This window comes from Cebus imitator, unplaced genomic scaffold (genome assembly GCF_001604975.1).
Source record: "Cebus imitator isolate Cc_AM_T3 unplaced genomic scaffold, Cebus_imitator-1.0 Scaffold65, whole genome shotgun sequence".
In the NCBI taxonomy this organism is placed as follows: Eukaryota; Metazoa; Chordata; class Mammalia; order Primates; family Cebidae; genus Cebus; species Cebus imitator.
The window spans coordinates 687,861-706,121 of record NW_016107380.1 but is presented as its reverse complement, the minus strand read 5'-3'; the positions used below and the strand labels follow the sequence as shown (position 1 = coordinate 706,121).

Genomic DNA, 18,261 nt, shown 5'->3' with positions numbered 1-18,261 from the left:
CTAGCCAGATTAATAAAAAAGAAAAGGGAAAAGAATCAAATAGATGCAATAAAAAACTATAAAGGGGATATCACCACTGATCCCACAGAAATACAAACTATCATCAGAGATTACTAAACAGCTCTACTCACATAAACCAGTAAACCAGGAAGAAACAGATAATTCCTAGACACTTGTACTCTACCAAAACTAAACCAGGAGGAAGCTGAAACCCTGAATAGACCAATAACAAGGGCTGAAGTAGAGGCAGCAATCAATAGCCTACCAACCAAAAAAAGTCCAGGTCCAGATGGGTTCACAGCCAAATTCTATCTGACATACAAAGAGGAGCTCGATCCATTTCTTCTGAACCTGATCAAACAATATGAAAGGAGGGAATCCTCCCTAACTCATTTTATGAGACCAACATCATCCTGATACCAAAACCAGGCAGAGACTCAACTAAAAAAGAAAACTTCAGGCCAACATCCATGACGAACATCGATGCAAAAATCTTCAATAAAATACTGGCATACAGATTGCAACAGCACATCAGGAAGCTTATCCATCACGACCAAGTAGGCTTCATCCCAAGGATGCAAGGCTGGTTAAACATACACAAATCAATAAATGTAATCCATCACATAAATGGAAACAAAGACAAAAACCACATGATTATCTCAATAGATGCAGAGAAGGCCTTCGATAAAATTCAACAGCCCATCACAGTAAAAACTCTCAATAAACCAGGTATTGATGGAACGTATCATAAAATTATAAAACCTATATATGACAAATCTACAGCCAATATCATACTGAATGGGCAAAAACTGGAAGAATTCCTTTTGAAATCAGGGAGTAGACAAGGATGCCCTCTCTCACCACTCCTATTCGACATAGTATTGGAAGTTCTGGCTAGAGCAATCAGGCAAGAAAAAGAAATAAAGGGTATTTGATTAGGAAAGGAGGAAGTCAATCTGTCTCTATTTGCAGATGACATGATTGTATATTTAGAAGACCCTATCGTCTCAGCCCAAAATCTTCTCAAACTGATAAGCAACTTCAGCAAAGTCTTGGGATACAAAATCAATGTGCAAAAATCACAAGCATTCCTATATACCAATAACAGACAGAGAGCCAAATCAAGAGCAAACACCCATTCACAATTGCTACAAAGAGAATAAAATACCTAGGAATACAACTAACAAAGGATATAAAGGACCTCTTCAAGGAGAACTACAAACGACTGCCCAACAAAGAGGACACAAACAGATGGAGAAACATTCCATGCTCATGGTTAGGAGGAAAATATCATGAAAATGGCCATACTGCCCAAAGTAATCTATAGATTCAATACTATCCCCATCAAGCTACCAATGACCTTCCTCACAGAGCTGGAAAAAAACACTTTAAACTTCATATGGAATCACAAGAGACCCTGCATAGCCAAGACAATCCTAAGCAAAAAGAACAAAGCCAGAGGCATCACACTGCCAGACTTCAAACTACACTACAAGGTTACAGTAATCAAAACAGCATGGTACTGGTACGAAAACAGAGACATAGACCAATAGAACACCACAGAAGAAACACCACACATCTACAACCATCTGCTCTTTGACAAACCCAGCAAAAACAAGCAATGGGGAAGGACTCCATGTTTAATAAATGGTGTTGGTAAAACTGGCTAGCAATGTGCAGAAGGCAGAAACTGGACCCCTACCTGTCACCTTACACTAAAATTAACTCCAGATGGATCAAAGATTTAAACATAAAACCTAACACCATAAAAACAGTAGAAGAAAACATAAGCAAAACCATCCAGGACATAGGCATAGGCAAGGACTTCATGACTAGAACACCAAAAGCAATGGCAATAAAAGCCAGGATAGACAAATAGTATTTAATTAAACTTCAGAGCTTCTGTACAACAAAAGAAATCATCATTAGAGTGAATCAGCAACCAACAGAATGAGAAAAAATTTTTGCAATCTACCCATCTGACAAAGGGCTAATATCCAGAATCTACAAAGAACTAAAACAGATATACAAGAAACAAACAAACAACCCCATTCAAAAGTGGGCAAAGGATATGAACAGACACTTTTCAAAAGAGGATATATATGAGGCCAACAAACACATGAAAAAATGCTCATCATCACTGGACATTAGAGAAATGCAAATCAAAACCACATTGAGATATTATCTCATGCCAGTTACAATGGTGATCATTAAAAAATTGGGAGACAACAGATGCTGGAGAGGATCTGGAGAAATAGGAACACTCTTAAACAGTTGGTGGGAGTGTAAATTAGTTCAACCATTGTGGAAGACAGTGTGGCGATTTCTCAAGGATCTAGAAATAGAAACTCCATTTGGCCCAGCAATCCCACTATTGGGTATATACCCAAAGAACTATAAATCGTTCTACTATAAAGACACATGCACACGTATGTTCATTGCAGCCCTGTGTACAATAGCAAAGACCTGGAACCAACCCAAATGCCCATCAATGATACACTGGACAAAGAAAATGTGGTACATATACACCATGGAATACTAAACAACCATAAAAAATGATGAGTTCGTGTCCTTTGCAGTGACTTGGATGAATCTGGAAACCATCCTTCTCAGCAAACTGATCCAAGAACAGAAAGCCAAGCACCTATGTTCTCACTCATAGGTGAGTGTTGAACAATGAGAACACATGGACTCAGGGAGAGGAGCATCACACACAGGGGACAGTTGGGAGGGGTAGGGAAGAGGCAATTGAGGGTGGGGAGGGATAACATGGGGAGAAATACCAGATATAGTATGCATCTAAAGTAAAATAAATAAATTATAAAAAATAGAAAAGGAATAGAGTTGTCAATTCCAGCCAAAACAGACTTAACTCTTACAGATAAGAAGGAGGGCTTGAGTAGGATTCCAAGGTGGGCCGGCCAGGGTCCTGCAGACACTATGAGTAAGACATTCACAGGGCTCTCTTTCAAAAAAATAATCCAGAAATGCCAACTGCAGCCCATGAGCTGACTCTAGCACAAATAACCCTTTTTAATGACTCTCCATAGAATCCTCTGTGTTTAGAAATCTCAGAGCTCTCTGTAGCAAATACAGTCCATTTTAAAATCAGTGAAAACCTGCAGCATCAACACAACCACGAGTAGCTGCCGCTCATTTGGCCTGTAAAGAACAACTTTTACTGATTAATAGCAAAAATAAAACAAAAAAAGCAAAAACAAAAACAACAGCCCACAAAACAAACATAAAAAGCATACCTGACTAATTAAATGTATTGGCACTGCATTTTCTATCTATGGCAATTTGAAAAAGCTGTAATGAGCATTCATTGTAAGGACAAAAAAAGTAATTTTTAACCTACTTCTTTCACTTAATCTTTCCCAACTACTCTCCAGGGTAAAAGAACTCTCCTTGTCACCTCAGTTCATATGAACACACATGAACAACACACAGTAGGTTCTAGAAGTGTAGTTTCTTAATTGGTTTTGAGTTCCATATAATCCTAAAAAATCAGATTTCTCAATTTAAAATATAGACATGACTGTGTATTTAAAGTGCTGAAAGCTTAAAAAGAACTTTAATATCCAAAAACAAAGAAAAGTTTAAGCAAAATATAATATGTCCACATGAGGTTGTGCTATGCAATCATTAAACATGATTTTTACATTTTAAATAAGAGAAAATTTTTGTTAAATTTTTAACAAAATTTAACAGAAGAAATCTCTGTGATGCAAGTTGTTATATGTATGTCACAACCAGCTAAGTCTATATTGTAAAAAGACTTGCAGGAATATACTAAAATGTTCAGTGTTTTCTCTGGGTGGAGAGCGTGGGGGAAATGTTTTTAAAAAACGTTCCCGTTTTGGTATCATAAATATGCTATATTTATAATGAATAAAAAATAATTCAAAAGTATCTTTTCTGCAATACTGAAGATTTTTCCCATGCTCAGGCCTCTCAAAGGGACATATCCTAACTTTCACCCTTGAAGTACAGATAAATGGGGAAAAAATTTGTTCCAAATATATTGATATTGTTTGAAAATGCTTATCTCATGTAGCAGAACCAAAGGAAATGTGTAAATATTGAATACTGTAAGGATATGCATAAATACAATTCTTCCTCCTGAACTTTTAAGCAAGGACTAGTAGTTATATGAAGTTGGCTTCTTGGAATACAATTTAAGGATGACACAGAAGTCCCAATCATTTCCAAAATTAATAGGTATTATCATCAGTATGTCAGACAGACATCCTCCCTGGTATGGTTTGGCTGTGTCCCCACGCAAATTTCCTCTTGAGTTGTAGCTCTTATAATCCCCACATACTATGGATGGGAACTGGTGGGACGTAACTGAATCATGGGGGCAGGTTTTCCTGTGCAGTTCTCTTGATAGTGAGTAAGTCTCATGAGATCTGATGGTTTCATAAAGGGCAGTTCTCCTGAACATACTCTTTTGCCTGCCACCATGTAAGACATGACTTTGCTCCTCCTTCGCCTTCTGCCATGATTGTGAGGCCTCCCCAGCAATGTGGAACTGTGAGTCCATTAAGCCTCTTTTTCTTTATGAATTACCCACTCTCAGGTATTTCTTCACAGCAGCATGAAAACGGACTAATACACTCCCCTTCCAAAAAAAATGGAATCAAAAGTCTCTATCAATTACTAGAAGTACTTAAGGAAGAGTATCTTCAGCCCCATATATAGTCTGAGAAATATTACAACAATCAAACAATATTAATATAGCTTGAAGCTAAAACAGGTTATTGAAATCTTCCATTGGTGTTTCTTATGTTTACTGCTATTCATGAAATTCAACTGGATAAGGCTTTTCTTCTCCAATCTCACTGTGTAGTAGAATGAAAAAGCTAAAAAAATGACATATAAATATTTCTTCTATACACAGAAAAAAGCATTATCTAAATCAAATATGAAATCATCATGAGAATACTTAGAAGTGAGTAATGTATTATAGTTCATAAAAAATAATAACTTAATGAAGTTTTAAATGCAATAATACCCATTGTATTGTTTGAATTGTAAAAATACAAGCTGTGTGTAGATTAATATTTTCCACAAAAGTATCTGTAAAACATGACTACGATTGTTAGATATGGTCTGGAAAGCAGAGAAAGCAAATCTGGACATGTTAATATTTATCAAGAAGTTCCAAAAATTGTGAACTGACTTTCTCATAAAATAGTATTTGAATCAAGGTTTATGCAAATGCTTCATTTTTTTAAGCACAAAACTATCTTATCATGATTGGCAAATCATGAAAAAACCAAAGCAAATCCAGTAGAATAGGTTCTAAACACCCAATTGAGCATTATAGGTATTTATTAAAAAAAAAACTGACCACAGGAAAAAATTTTAAAATGGCTTATGAAAATATTATTTCATTTTGTAGCAGTGGGGTTGGGAGTCTTAATAATTTTCTAACATGTAAAGTAGGAAGGGTATATCAAATTCTGCAAATATCACATTAAATCATAAAACGTTAAGTCCTATTAAGGTAGATACATCTTCAATAGATCCACTTTTTTTTTTTGCAATTTTATAACGATGTACCAAGTACACACAATTAAAAAAATAAACCAAACTTTTATATTAAGATATGACCCCAAAATCATCAATAATACATCGTTTTAATGCTAGCAGAATCTTCTTCTGACATCAATTCTATCAGTATAATTGCAATGTCAATTTAAAAAATTTAGTGGGTCTCTTCATTTTAGTTTAGAGCTTGATTGGGTACATTCAGGAAAACATCCATGGCTTGCTACTCTCTCTCCACCTCCAGCACTATGCTTTCCCCCCGCCAGCCCTCCCTCCGCATCCTCTGACTCAGAGGCTATTTGGAGAGGACACCTGTTTTAAATGGATCCACAGGAAATACCTACGTTGCCTTTTCATAGTCTGACCCTGCATCTGGTTGGCTGAAATGTGATCATGATTAAAAAAAAAAATGTTGCCCACAAACTGATGCAACTTCAGTGTGACAACATTTACTGGAAGGCAAGAGGGAATCCAGTTTATGTTTATTTTCCTTCCATTAAGCCCTGGTAGTGTAGTGTAGGGAAAAAGTAAGTAAAAGGGCAAAACCAGTTTAACACCCAAAAGATCAGTATTAAATTACACACACATGGGTTTTACATCCAAGCTTAGAATGATTTTTTTTTTTAAGCTGAATGCAATCCTGTGGCAGAAAATTACTTGACACTCCTTTCTTTCTAGCTTTCTATTTATAAACCACTTGTCCAAAGTTCATATTCTAGCTGATGTTATTATACATTGATAAGACTTTACTCAATCTGTCGTGGAAAACCATTGAAAGCTGAATTTACAGTTTCCTCGTGACTGACAGTCGCCTGACAACACTGAAAACCTTATTGGTCCAAAATAATGAAAGTCACTCGTGGCTGCCTGTGCTCGGGTTGACACGCCCACCCGATACCTTCGCACGAAGCACCTGCTCTTGGCCAACTGCAACTACCCCAGGAAGAGTCGCCGCGATTCCTGGGTGGCGGAATCATTTGTGGGCACTGGGGTCCCCTCCTTCAGTGTAGGTTCCCCGCCCCCTCGCCCGGTCAGGCGCCCACTCGCCCCAGACCCCGCTTCCCCCTGGAGCTCAGCGCGCATTTCCCGAACCCCCGTCGCACCCAGAGGTCGCACCCACTCCTAGGACACCTAGGGGGCGCCCCCCGGCCGGGTGTCCCAGGACCCTGCGAACGCAGGACCATAATGACGATGGTGACGACAGAGATGACGCCACGCCGCCTGCCAGGCCGCGGCCAGGCCGCGGCCGGCCGTGGGGAGCGTCCGCAAACCGCACCCCGCCCGTACTGGCCGCCCGCGTGCTCGCGGCCGCGCCGGTCCCCGGGGGCGCGCGCCCAGCCCCCGCCCCCGCCCCGCCCCGCGCCCGCGCCCGCGCCCGCCCCGCGCCCGGGTTCCCACGGCGTCCGCCCCCGCGCGCCCAGCGCCTCCCGCCCGCCCTCGTCGCCGCCCAGCCGGCCCAGGCCTCTCGCGAACATGGCGCTTGTCCCCTGCCAGGTGCTGCGGGTGGCAATCCTGCTGTCCTACTGCTCTATCCTGTGCAACTACAAGGCCATCGAAATGCCCTCGCACCAGACCTACGGAGGGAGCTGGAAATTCCTGACGTTCATTGATCTGGTAAGGCCGTCCTCTCCCCCTGCCCGCTCCGCACCCCGTGCCTGTGTGTGTTTGTGGGTGTGCAGGCACCTGCGCGCGTGCGCGCCTCCAGCATCCACCCGTGTTCTCGCCTCTACCCCAATTATTACGTGTGAAGGCCTGGCTGCCCCCGCAGCAGCACCTTCTGAACCATCCACCTTTACCTGGTAGCTGGGGGACGAATGGAGGTGGGGCGCAGCCAGGTGGTGGGCTATTTGGAGGGGAACACAGAATTGCTTGTAAGAGGTGACACGGGAAGAATCTTCAACTAACAAAAGCATCGGACCTGATCATGACTGGCCTGAGACCCATTCGCCCTCAAGGTGCTTTCCAGGGCACCCACCGTGGGATGAAACTTGCTGCAACTGAAGGAAATTGGGTATTGTCTAGTAATTTGGAACTTCACCTTAAAGAACCAAAACCTTCTCATATGGGAGAGAAAGCACCTAATAAAGTTGTCGTCTTTGCATCTGTTCTTTTTTTTTTTGGCCCATTGTCAATAATTTATTTCTAACCTTTACCCTGTAAATATTAGGAAACAGAGATGTTCAAAGTGCACTTCCAAAGTGACTGTACACTTTTCTCTGTCTTCCCATGTACAAGTTTACAGTAGTTTGCATAAGCAGCCCCTCTGTTGGCACAATATGACAATCTTGACAGGTACAGGTTATTATTAGTATCATCATTTTAAAAGTTTTTCTGTGGGACTAAATGGCCCTCTCCAACCCCCCTGGAGAATCAGAGCATGGGCGTAAGGCCCAATAGTGAACTAGGATTCATGGATGGACCTAGGAATTTCAGGGTAAAGGTGACTAAGACACACACTAACAGATTATCAGGAAGAGGGTTAAAACAAAAGCAATGAAATTCTAAAGCACTCAGAGAAATTGTAGAACCAATTTCCGGAACTGTTTGTCCAAAACTATACACTAGGTTGGCTACACCAGCAAGATTATAATCTTTTTTGTTGACTCTCCATTCTGATGAAGAGAACCTGATATATGTTTTGAGAATTTCCAAAGGCTTAGGATGCCTCAAATAAATGGCAGTCAGAGGCTTTTGGTTTAAAAATAACACCTTATATTTGCATTATATTAGATACTTTCAGAGTGGAATTTCAGTTCTTTTGCCCAGCAGTCTCCAAACTGTGCACATACCCTTAGTCCCACAAGACTTCACAGGGCATAGAATGTTGCAAGGGTTTCAATTTTCAGATCCTCATCTTCCTACTCTTTTTGAAACTAATCTCCCTCTGAACATGCGTGATGCTTGCCAGTTCTCTTTTCATTCTCCCCATTCATCCAAGTGAGGAGCACACAACAAGGCTCTGAGGTGTGTTCTTCTGTCTGCTCCTTTTAGTATCCAGAAGATAGATGGCTGTCACCAGCACTGTCTTCATATTTGATTGAACAACAATGTTGGAGTTGTCTTGACAGAAAGGCTTATTGGGTTGATTGGCTTGTCAATGAGGATTGGCTTTGTCAATTATGCTAGATAACAGACATTTTCCATATATTGAATGACCTAAATCTGCAGCCCTGAGGTTCTGATACATATGTATATGAAGCAAGCATATCACCCACAGAGTGCCGGAAAGCAAGTCCCTTTTTCAAGTGTGTACACTTAACTATGTTAAGGATGTTGAGATGTTATTTAAAAACATGTGCATAGATTTTCAGAATTCTTTGAGGGGCTGTGTGAGCAAAACTCCTTTTGGGACACTGCCTTATCCCATTCCTAAGTCAGATCTTACGTAGAGCTGACCCATTTGAATGTTGCTAAGAAGCAATACTGGGCCAAAATACAAAATACAGAGATGCTATCAGAGCCATAGGTACTAGAAACAGCCCTTAGCATCACTCTTGCAGTAGATGCTGTGTTGTGGGAGCAAGGGCAGGGGTCAGCAGGTGAACAGAGGTAGAAATTGAGGGTGTTGGTTAACCTGAGTGATGCTGGCTTCTCATAACTGGTATTGCTTACTGTGCATTAAAAAACAAGGCTCAATAGAAACCTCTCATAACCTTTGTGTGACATGAAACCATAATAGCATCAGCTTGATATGCTGCCATACAATTTATCTTTTAGCATTCAATGATTGGACTTGCCTATTATAAATACCAATCACCATAAAGGACATTTTTCTATCCCAGAAGTCAGACAGTAGATTCAAATGTGAAACATTTACTTTGCTTCTTATTTAGTTTCAGATTGCACAGGACCTTTAGCCAGCCATTTTAATGTTTTACTCTGTGGCTTCTTATTGAAATATAATAATTCTCTTTAACCAAGTGTTCCTGTGAGAAAGTATGTCTAAGATATTTTCATAAAAACATTCATGCAAAGTGTTATTCTTATTGTTTGGGATTTAGAATCTTTAGAGCTTAAGCATTATACAGCTGTTAAAACAACCATCCTGTCAATCCTCAGCAATGGCGTGAAAAGATTAGGCTACTATAATTTAGCCATTTTACTTTTCACTTTTAATGTTAAAAAGATCGTAAACTTTATTACCTAGTGCCTTGTACAATGTTAATGGGTCTAAGTTTATTGGAACAATTGTGCAAGAGGGTTTAGCTTTTTAAAAATTTAACGAGAAGGCCTTTTTTCTTGCCAACTTGGAATGCAGGAGTCATTTATCCTGATGGCCACAGTTGGATTCCATGTTCCATGGCATCGGTTTACCAGGATGTGAGTCAGGAATCTCAGGCTACATGTATCCAGGAGCAGATGGTTATGTGGCAGTGGCCATTCTGGCTGTATTCATATCTCTCTTTGGGTATGAGGAACATTCCAACAGATTCAGAGCTCATGGTCAAAAACTGAAATGCACATTGTTGCTACCAGTAATCTTATACTGTTATTTTCCGATGGTTTCTTTTACTAGTATTGAGAAACTATAAGAGAACTAAGGTGTTTTTGGAAAACTGAAGTTAGTAAATGGAAAAAGAACACTATCTTGGCGTAGTAGGCAGAATAATGGGCCTCCAAAGATGCTTTCATCCTCATGCCAGGAACCCATGAATACATTAGGTTACATGGCAAAGAGAAATTAAGGTTGCAGATGGTATTAAGGTTGCAAATCAACTAACCTTAAAATAGGAAAATTATTCTGGGTTATCCCATTGGGCCCAGTGTAATTACAAGGGACCTTAAAAGGAATAGGGAAACAGAAGACAAGAGACCATTGGAGGAAGACGTGACTGGAAGGAAGTCACAGAGAGATGCAACAACGCTGGCCTTGAAGATGGAGGATGAAGCCAGGAGCCGAGGGGTGTGAGAGGTGTCTAGAAGCTGGAGAGGACAAGAAAATGGGTTTCCTCCTAGAGTTTCCAGGAGCACATACCTGATGACAGCTTGATTTTAGCCTAGTTTGGACTTCTGATCTCCAGAATTGTAAAATAATAAATTTGTGTCATTGAAGCCATTCGATTGATAGTAATTGGTTACCACAGTAATAGAATGGCTTGTAATACTTGGCTTTAAAGCCTCTGACTTAGAAAAAAACTTAACTGTTTTTGTAGTTACATGAAATAAATGCAATGATTCAGCTAGTCTTTTATGTATAGTAGATAACTGGTTAATTTTAGATTTAACAATGCAGGTTTTTTCCTACTTCATCCATGAAATTATGTGGAGGAGACATACATGCGTCTAACAGTGGGCAACATGAGAATCTCTGAAGACTGGACAACATTGGAAAAACTAGGTCTTTACTGTGAAGCGTTTCAGAAACTATCATTATGTAGCATGTCAGGCCAGGAAAAGGAATATACTTAACTGGAAATAAGCTGGAAAGAAAGAAAATTTAAACTAGCTATTGTTCAAATATTAACATTTTCTTAGTCAATATCACAGCTGATGAATTTTCTTCAAGTGATGTGGATTCATTGATTCATTCACTAGCAAAATGATTATGCTTCATGTTACATGATAATTGCCCCCAAGGATAATAAAGAAGAATCAGGATAAAACCAGCATAAATAAATGAAAAGAAAAAGGCAAATGTATTTTAAGGTCTTAGTGGTTGGGGTATAATAGGTGTTTAGTAAATGTTTAAATAAATAGAAGCTTTCTCTTCCCAAATTTTCGTTGAGTATTCTTTTCTTGCCCTGTCTCCTCCCAAAACGTTCAAAATGATAGGAATTTAAAAATGTATCAACCAGAACATTATTCAGTGTCTAACAGATGAGTCAGAATCAACTTTTTTGAAAACCATGAACTACATTTTTTAGAAAACATAAAATATTGATGATGGATTTAAGGCATCTTAATTTTTAAAGATTGAAACAGATCTGGCAGTTCCGTTGACTCTAGTTTATAGTACTGGCCATTTTGAGTCATCATCTCTTAGGACCATATCAGACCCATTATTTCTCCTGCACAGGCTTTTCATTCATGTCATGGCAGAATAATGTTCAGGCCCTGCCTACTCAGAGTGGGTGGACGACCAACAGGATCAGCTTTGCTGGGAGCCTGTTAGAAATGTGGCATTTCCAGCTCCACCCCAGAGCTTCTGAATCAGAGTCTGCATTTTAATAAGATCATTAGGTGATTTCTATGCACATTCAAAGCTGATAAATCCTGCTCTAAGCCACATTGTTTTTGTTTTTTAATTTACATGGATTAATTATAGGAGCCTGTAGAGCAGTCTTAATATACTAATTCTGCCTATTTTCTTTGTTGTCGTTGTTGTTGTTTTTTGTCTTGTTTTGTTTTGAGACAGTTTCACTCTGGAGTGCAGTGGCGTGATCCTGGTTCACTTCAACCTCTGCCTCCCAGGTTCAAGAAATTCTCCTGCCTCAGCCTCCCAAGTAGCTGGGATTACGGGTGCCTGCCACCACACCTGGCTAATTTTTGTATTTTTACTAGAGACAGGGTTTTACTATGTTGTACAGGCTGGTCTCAAACTCCTGATCTCAACCTCCCAAAGGAGCGAGCCACTATGCCTAGCCTGAATTCTGCCTATTTTCAAAACATATTACAGATTGGCTTTCACTGTGGTATAACAAAAAAAAAATGTAAAAAATTATAATTAGAAAATAAAAGAAAGAGAAAGACATGTTTCAGGTAGCAGAGATGGGTTAGCTATTGCTATTAAGAAACAAATTTGAATAATCTTCAGGGCAACTAAGGTGAAAAACAATACATATTTGATTGCATTGTCCCTATATTGGAATAAAGGAAGTATAACAGCTTATCAGGAAAAATACAGTTCTTCCCAGGCACTGACTTTTCAAGGTAATTTATCACTCAGATATTTATTTAAAAAACACTAAAGGTGGGTATGGTGGCTCATACCTAGCACTGTGGGAGACCATAGCAAGAGGCTTGCTTAAGCCCAGGAGTTTGAGACTAGTCTGGGCAACACAGCAAGAGTCCCACTACAAAAATTAGTTGAGGGTGGTGGTATGTGCCTATAGTCCCAGCTGTGTGGTGGGGGCTGGGGCAGGAGGATGACTTGAGCCCAGGAGTTTGAGCATTCAGTGAGCTATGATAGTGCCTCTGCACTCCAGCCTGAGTGGCAGAGTCAGATCCTGACCGTAAATAAAAATAAAAAGGAACATTGATTAGCATAGTGGATAATGCCTTTCATTGGTTTTTAGCATAATATATAGAAATATTCTTATGGTTAATGTTTCTTATTTGATGGTTTTATGAAGGCCAAAGGCATGGCCTTATATTTTGGCTAGGGTGAAAGCATTTTTGTACAAGTTTAAGGCAATATAATCTAGGTACGTTTTTTGTTATTTAAATCTGTATTGCAAAAGAATTTCAGAAAACCACAGAGAGAGCAGGATAAATAAAGTCTCAGATGTGAAAAAGCTTGGGGTGCTCAAAGAACAGGAAATTATCAAGTGTACCTGGAGGATACCATTTTTGCTTTTAGACATGCTGAGAATTTTTGACATTTAAAAAATGTTAAAGAGGGAAAACATGCTGTGTAAGCATACTACATTTTGCATTTGAATTAGTCTTATATTTATTTACATGCTTATCATGAAATATATTCTTGACTCTGTTTCATGACTTAATTTTAGATAGGAAATAAAATACTTTGAGAAGAGATTCTGCATGTCATTATGTAACTGTGGTACTTAGTTTTGCCAGTCAAAACCACACAGTGCCACATGAAGGCCAGTAGTTTATTGAGTAATCAGGGAACAAAATTAGGTGGGCTTTTTCTGTTTTGTTTCCTTGGGGTTTTGGATATTATACAGAGAATGTGAAATTGCAAATTTTTTCTTCAGGAGATTCAGACTTGACCCTAAAATATGCACATAAACTTGAAGGATCAAATAATATTTTTTTTTCTAACCTGGAGGAAGAATTGTGAGAATAATGCTTTGCATAGAATCTTCTTCACCTTCTTTGCATGTTTCTTTTGGATCAGGCATAAGAAACATGTAGGGGCCTGGTTTTGTTAGAGTGGGGGAAATAGTTGATATAATTACCCATTCCCTCTTAGTTGCAAATGGTATTGAAATTACAGAAAGTCATCTGACCATAGTTGAGGTCACTTCTTTTCCCATTCCTGCCATTCCCCTTTGTCTGGTATAACATTTAGCAAAATTGTTAACTGCTCTTGAGGGTTTTCATTTGTTTCTCTGTGTTCCTCTGAAATGTCACATGTTTCTGTGGAAGCGTGAACAATAGTACAATTTTCCACATTGAATCAGATGTTCATGTGATCCAAGCGTGCTTGGAAAAATCTTACTGCTTAGGATTCCATACAACATAGCTCTCTTGTGCAGTCTGTAGTTAGACAGTTAAAGGGTCTATGTCTCACTTTCTGAGTGCAGTGATACCAGAGCTGTCTTTGAAAGTGAGACACCCCTTGATCGATCCATTGTGGAATTGAACAAGATATGAGATCGAAGCATGGAATTCTGAAAAGTCAGACAATGCACTAGCCCATTTCACATTGACTTATATTTAGTCTGTCGGGCTTTTGAAATTAATTAATTTTTTTAAAATTAATTTCAAAAGTGATACATACTTATTGTAGAAAATTTGTACAACTACAGGCAACCGTAGAAATACAGGGAAGAAAATACAGTCCGCCTGAATTCTCCCTAATTTTCCTTGCATCTTAGCATTTCAGTGCTTCAAGATGGTATTTATTTTGGAACTTTATGTACATACAGAAACATACATAGAAAGTCAGATTACCATGTATATGTGTATGCGTGTTTGTACATATGTAGTCAGATATTAAAAAAATCATATTGTTTAAAACTTATTTTAAAATTACAGATATCATTCAGAGATACCAGTGTTAGTATTTTGATATTTGTCTTTTCAGTTGTATATATACTTCTGTTAAAAAAAATAAAACATTCAACATAAACATATGGCTTTTATAAATTTTTTATCCATGTATCCATGTACACTAAAATTTATTCCTTTTTTTTTTTTTTTTTTTTTTTTGTATTTTTAGTAGAGACAGGGTTTTGCCATTTTGCCCAGGCAGGACTCGAACTCCTGGGCTCAAAGGATCCACCTGCCTTGGTCTCCCAAGGTATTGAGATTACAGGCATGAGCCACCATGCCTGGCCAATTTATTCTTTTTGGTACACAGTTCTGTAAGTTTTGATAGATGCATAGAATGGTATAATTACCACCACAGTCACCTAAAAGCATTCCTTTGTCTTCCCTATTTATGCTAGAACCCTCCCCTGAATCGTATCAACCATAGATTTGCTCTCCATTCATATACTTTTGTATTTCCTAGAAAAATATATAAAGCATACAGTATGTCTTTCAGTCTGGCTTTTCATTTAGCAGAAAGCAATTCAGATTTACCTATGTTGTTGTGTGTATCAGTAATTTATTCCATTTTACCAGTGAGTAGTGTTCCATGGTATTGATGTACCAGTTTTATTTATCTGTTCACAAGTTCGAGTACATTAGAGGCTTTTTTCAGTTTGCGGTGATTATGAGAAAAGCTGCTATAAAGATTTACATACAAGTTTGTGTATGAAAATCAGTTTTCATTTTTTACTGGGCATATGCCTAGGAGTTGGACTGCTTGGTCATATGGTAGGTATATGTTTAACTGTATAAGAGACCCCCACAGTTTTCTAGAGTGGATGTGCCATGTTGCATTACCACCAGCCATGTGTGAGAGCTCCACAGATGGGAACTCACATTGTATCCTTAGAGAGTGGTGTCAATTTTTCTTTTATTTCAGCTATTCTAATAGTTGTGTAGCAGTATCTCATTGTGGTTTTGAGTTCCCCTCATGACTAAAGATGTTAAGTATCTTTTCCTGTGCCTTTTAATAATATATTTATGTTCTTTGTGAAGTTTGCCCATTTAAAAAATACTGGGTTGTTTTATTATTATTAAGCTTTGAGAGGTTTTATGTATGCCAAATAAAAGCTCTTTGGCAAATATGTGATTTGCAAATGTTTTCTCCCTGTATTTAGTTTATTTTGTTGGTAGTGTCTTTTACAGAGGAAAAGTTCATCATTTTGATGGTACCAAATTTACCATTTTTATTCTTTTTATGGAACCTCCTAGAAATTTTATAGTTTTAGGTTTTATGTTATCGATAATCCTTTTTTTTTTGGGGGGGGTACATATTGTGTAATTTTGTCTGCACCATGTCCTGAAAGATTGTCATTTTGCCATTGAATTACCCTTGCACCTTTGACAGAAATCAATTGACTATATTTGTTTGTCCGTTTCTGGATTCTTTTCTGCTCCACTGATGTGTGTGTCTCTTCACAGGTACCACACTCTGTTGATTGCAGCTTTATAGTAAATCTTTAAAGTAGGTAGTGAGAATCATCCAACTTTGTTCTTTGTCAAAATTTGTTTATGCTATTCTAATTGCTTTTCCTTTCTGTTTAAATTTAGGATAATCTTGTTAATATCTAAAGATAATTGTACTTGGAGTTTTGAGTAGGATTTCATTGAATCTATAAAAGCAATTTGGGAAAGTTGAACATCTTAATAATACTTACTTTTCCAACTCATGATGAACATGACATATCTCTTCATTTATTTAGATTTTTTATTACTTCATTGGTGTTTTGTGGTTTTCAGACATAGTTTGTGCATGTATTTTGTTAGGTTTATATCTATTTTATTTTTGATTGTTGTAAATGGTACTTCTAAAATTTATTTAATTTTTTTTCCATTTTCTTCATCCATTTTGTATTGCTATCACAGAATACCACAGACTGGGTAATTTATTAAGAAAAGAAACTTATGTCTTACAGTTCTGGAGGCTTAGAAGTACAAAAGCATGGTGCTGGTATCTGGTGAGGGCCTTCTTGTTGCACCATACCATGGCGGAAGGCATCACACGGCAAGAGGAGCATGTGAGACAGAACCAAACTAGCTTTTCTGACAGATCCACTCTTGTGATAACTCTTTCCTATGATAATCTATTAATCTGTCAACATGTTAATCTATTAATAGCAAAACCCTCATGACTCAATCACCTCTTAAAATGCCCTACTCCTTAATACTGTTACATTGGGGATTAAGCTTCCACATGAGTTTTAGAGACAACAAACATTAAATGGCACCAAGCCTTTTATATTTAATTGACATTTTAATTGACATAATTGTAGATTCACTTCAGTTGTAAGAAATACAGAGAGATACTGTGTAGGCTTTACCCACTTTCTCCCAGTGGTTACATCTTGCAAAACTGTATTATAATATCAAAACCAAGATATTGATATTGGAACAGTAAAGATAGAAAACCTTTCTATTATCACAAAGATACCTCATGTAGCCTTTTATGACCACAACTACCTTCTCCTTTTGCCCTGTCCCTAACCTCTGGCAGCCATTAATTTGTTCTTTCCATGATTTTTGTCACTTCAAGAATATTACGTATATATGCGACTTCTGGGGATTGCTATTTTTTTAAAAAATCAGAATATCCCTAGAGAGTCACCCAAAGTGTCACATGTATCAGTAGATTATTCCTTTTCATTGCTGGTAGTATTTGTTAGTATGCATATACCACAGTTTAGCCATTTATCCATTAAGGGATATCTGGATTGTTTTTATGTCTTATTTGGGCAAATGTCTATTCAAGTCTTTTGCCTGTTTTTAATTGGATCATTTGTTTTTCTATGATTGAGTTGTATCAGTTCTTTATAAATTTTAGATATTAAACCCTTATCAAATATTGGTATGCAAATATTTTTTACCAATTTGTAGGTTGCCGTTTCATTTTATTGTTTGCTTCCTTTGCTGTGCAAAAGACTTAGTTCGATGTAGTCTTATTTATTTACTTTTGCTTTTGTGGCCTGAGCTTTTGGTATGGTATCTAAATAAATAAATAAATAACTGCCAAGACCATTTTCTGGGACTATTCCCCTGTATTCTCTTCTAGGAGTTTTATAGTTTCTGGTGTTATGTCGATTTTACATTTTGTGTAGAATTTTGTGTATGATGTAAGAAAAGAGCCTAATTTTATTCATTTGCCTGTGAAAATATAGTTTTTCCAGCACCATTTATTGAAAAGATTATTCTTCCCTCCTTGTGTTCTTTTGGTGGCTTTGTCAAAAATTAGCGAATTATATATCTTTGAATTTATTTCTGAGCTCTTGACTCTGTTGCACTGGCCCATGTGTCTGCTTTTATGCCAGCACCATACTGTTTTGATTACCATAGCTATGTAGTGTAATTTAAAATCATAATGTGTGATGATTTTTGACTGAAACCAGGCTTGCATTTGTGGGGTGAATGCTACTTAGTTATGTTGCACTGTTCATTTTAGATATTGCTAGATTTAATTTGCTAATATTTTGTTGAGATCTTTTCCTGCTTTTCTGTTCATGAGGAATATTTTTCAATTGTGTGTTTTTCTTTTCTTGTTTTTGGCTTTGATATTAGGGTATGTTGACCTCATTTCTCTTAAGTGTTCTGGAAGAGATTAAGCAAAATTAATATTACTTCTTTCCAGAATGTTTGGGAGAATTTACCAGTGGAAACCACTGGGCTTGGGATTTTCTTTATTGAAAAGTTTTATCCACAAATTCTATTTGTGGATAAAATGTAGGACTAAATGTGGATAGAATGTAGGACTATTAATGTCAATTT

General features: G+C 37.9%; 1 protein-coding gene across 1 annotated transcript in view; it reads left to right on the top strand.

Moving 5' to 3' along the window:
- Window positions 1-6,957: 6,957 nt before the first annotated feature.
- AIG1 (androgen induced 1) overlaps window positions 6,958-18,261 on the top strand; it is a 256,095-nt gene continuing 244,791 nt past the window's right edge. The window contains exon 1 of the mRNA XM_017530396.2: window positions 6,958-7,173. Coding sequence (XP_017385885.1) covers window positions 7,033-7,173 — 141 coding nt within the window. The 5' untranslated portion in view covers window positions 6,958-7,032. The remainder of the gene's footprint in view (window positions 7,174-18,261) is intronic.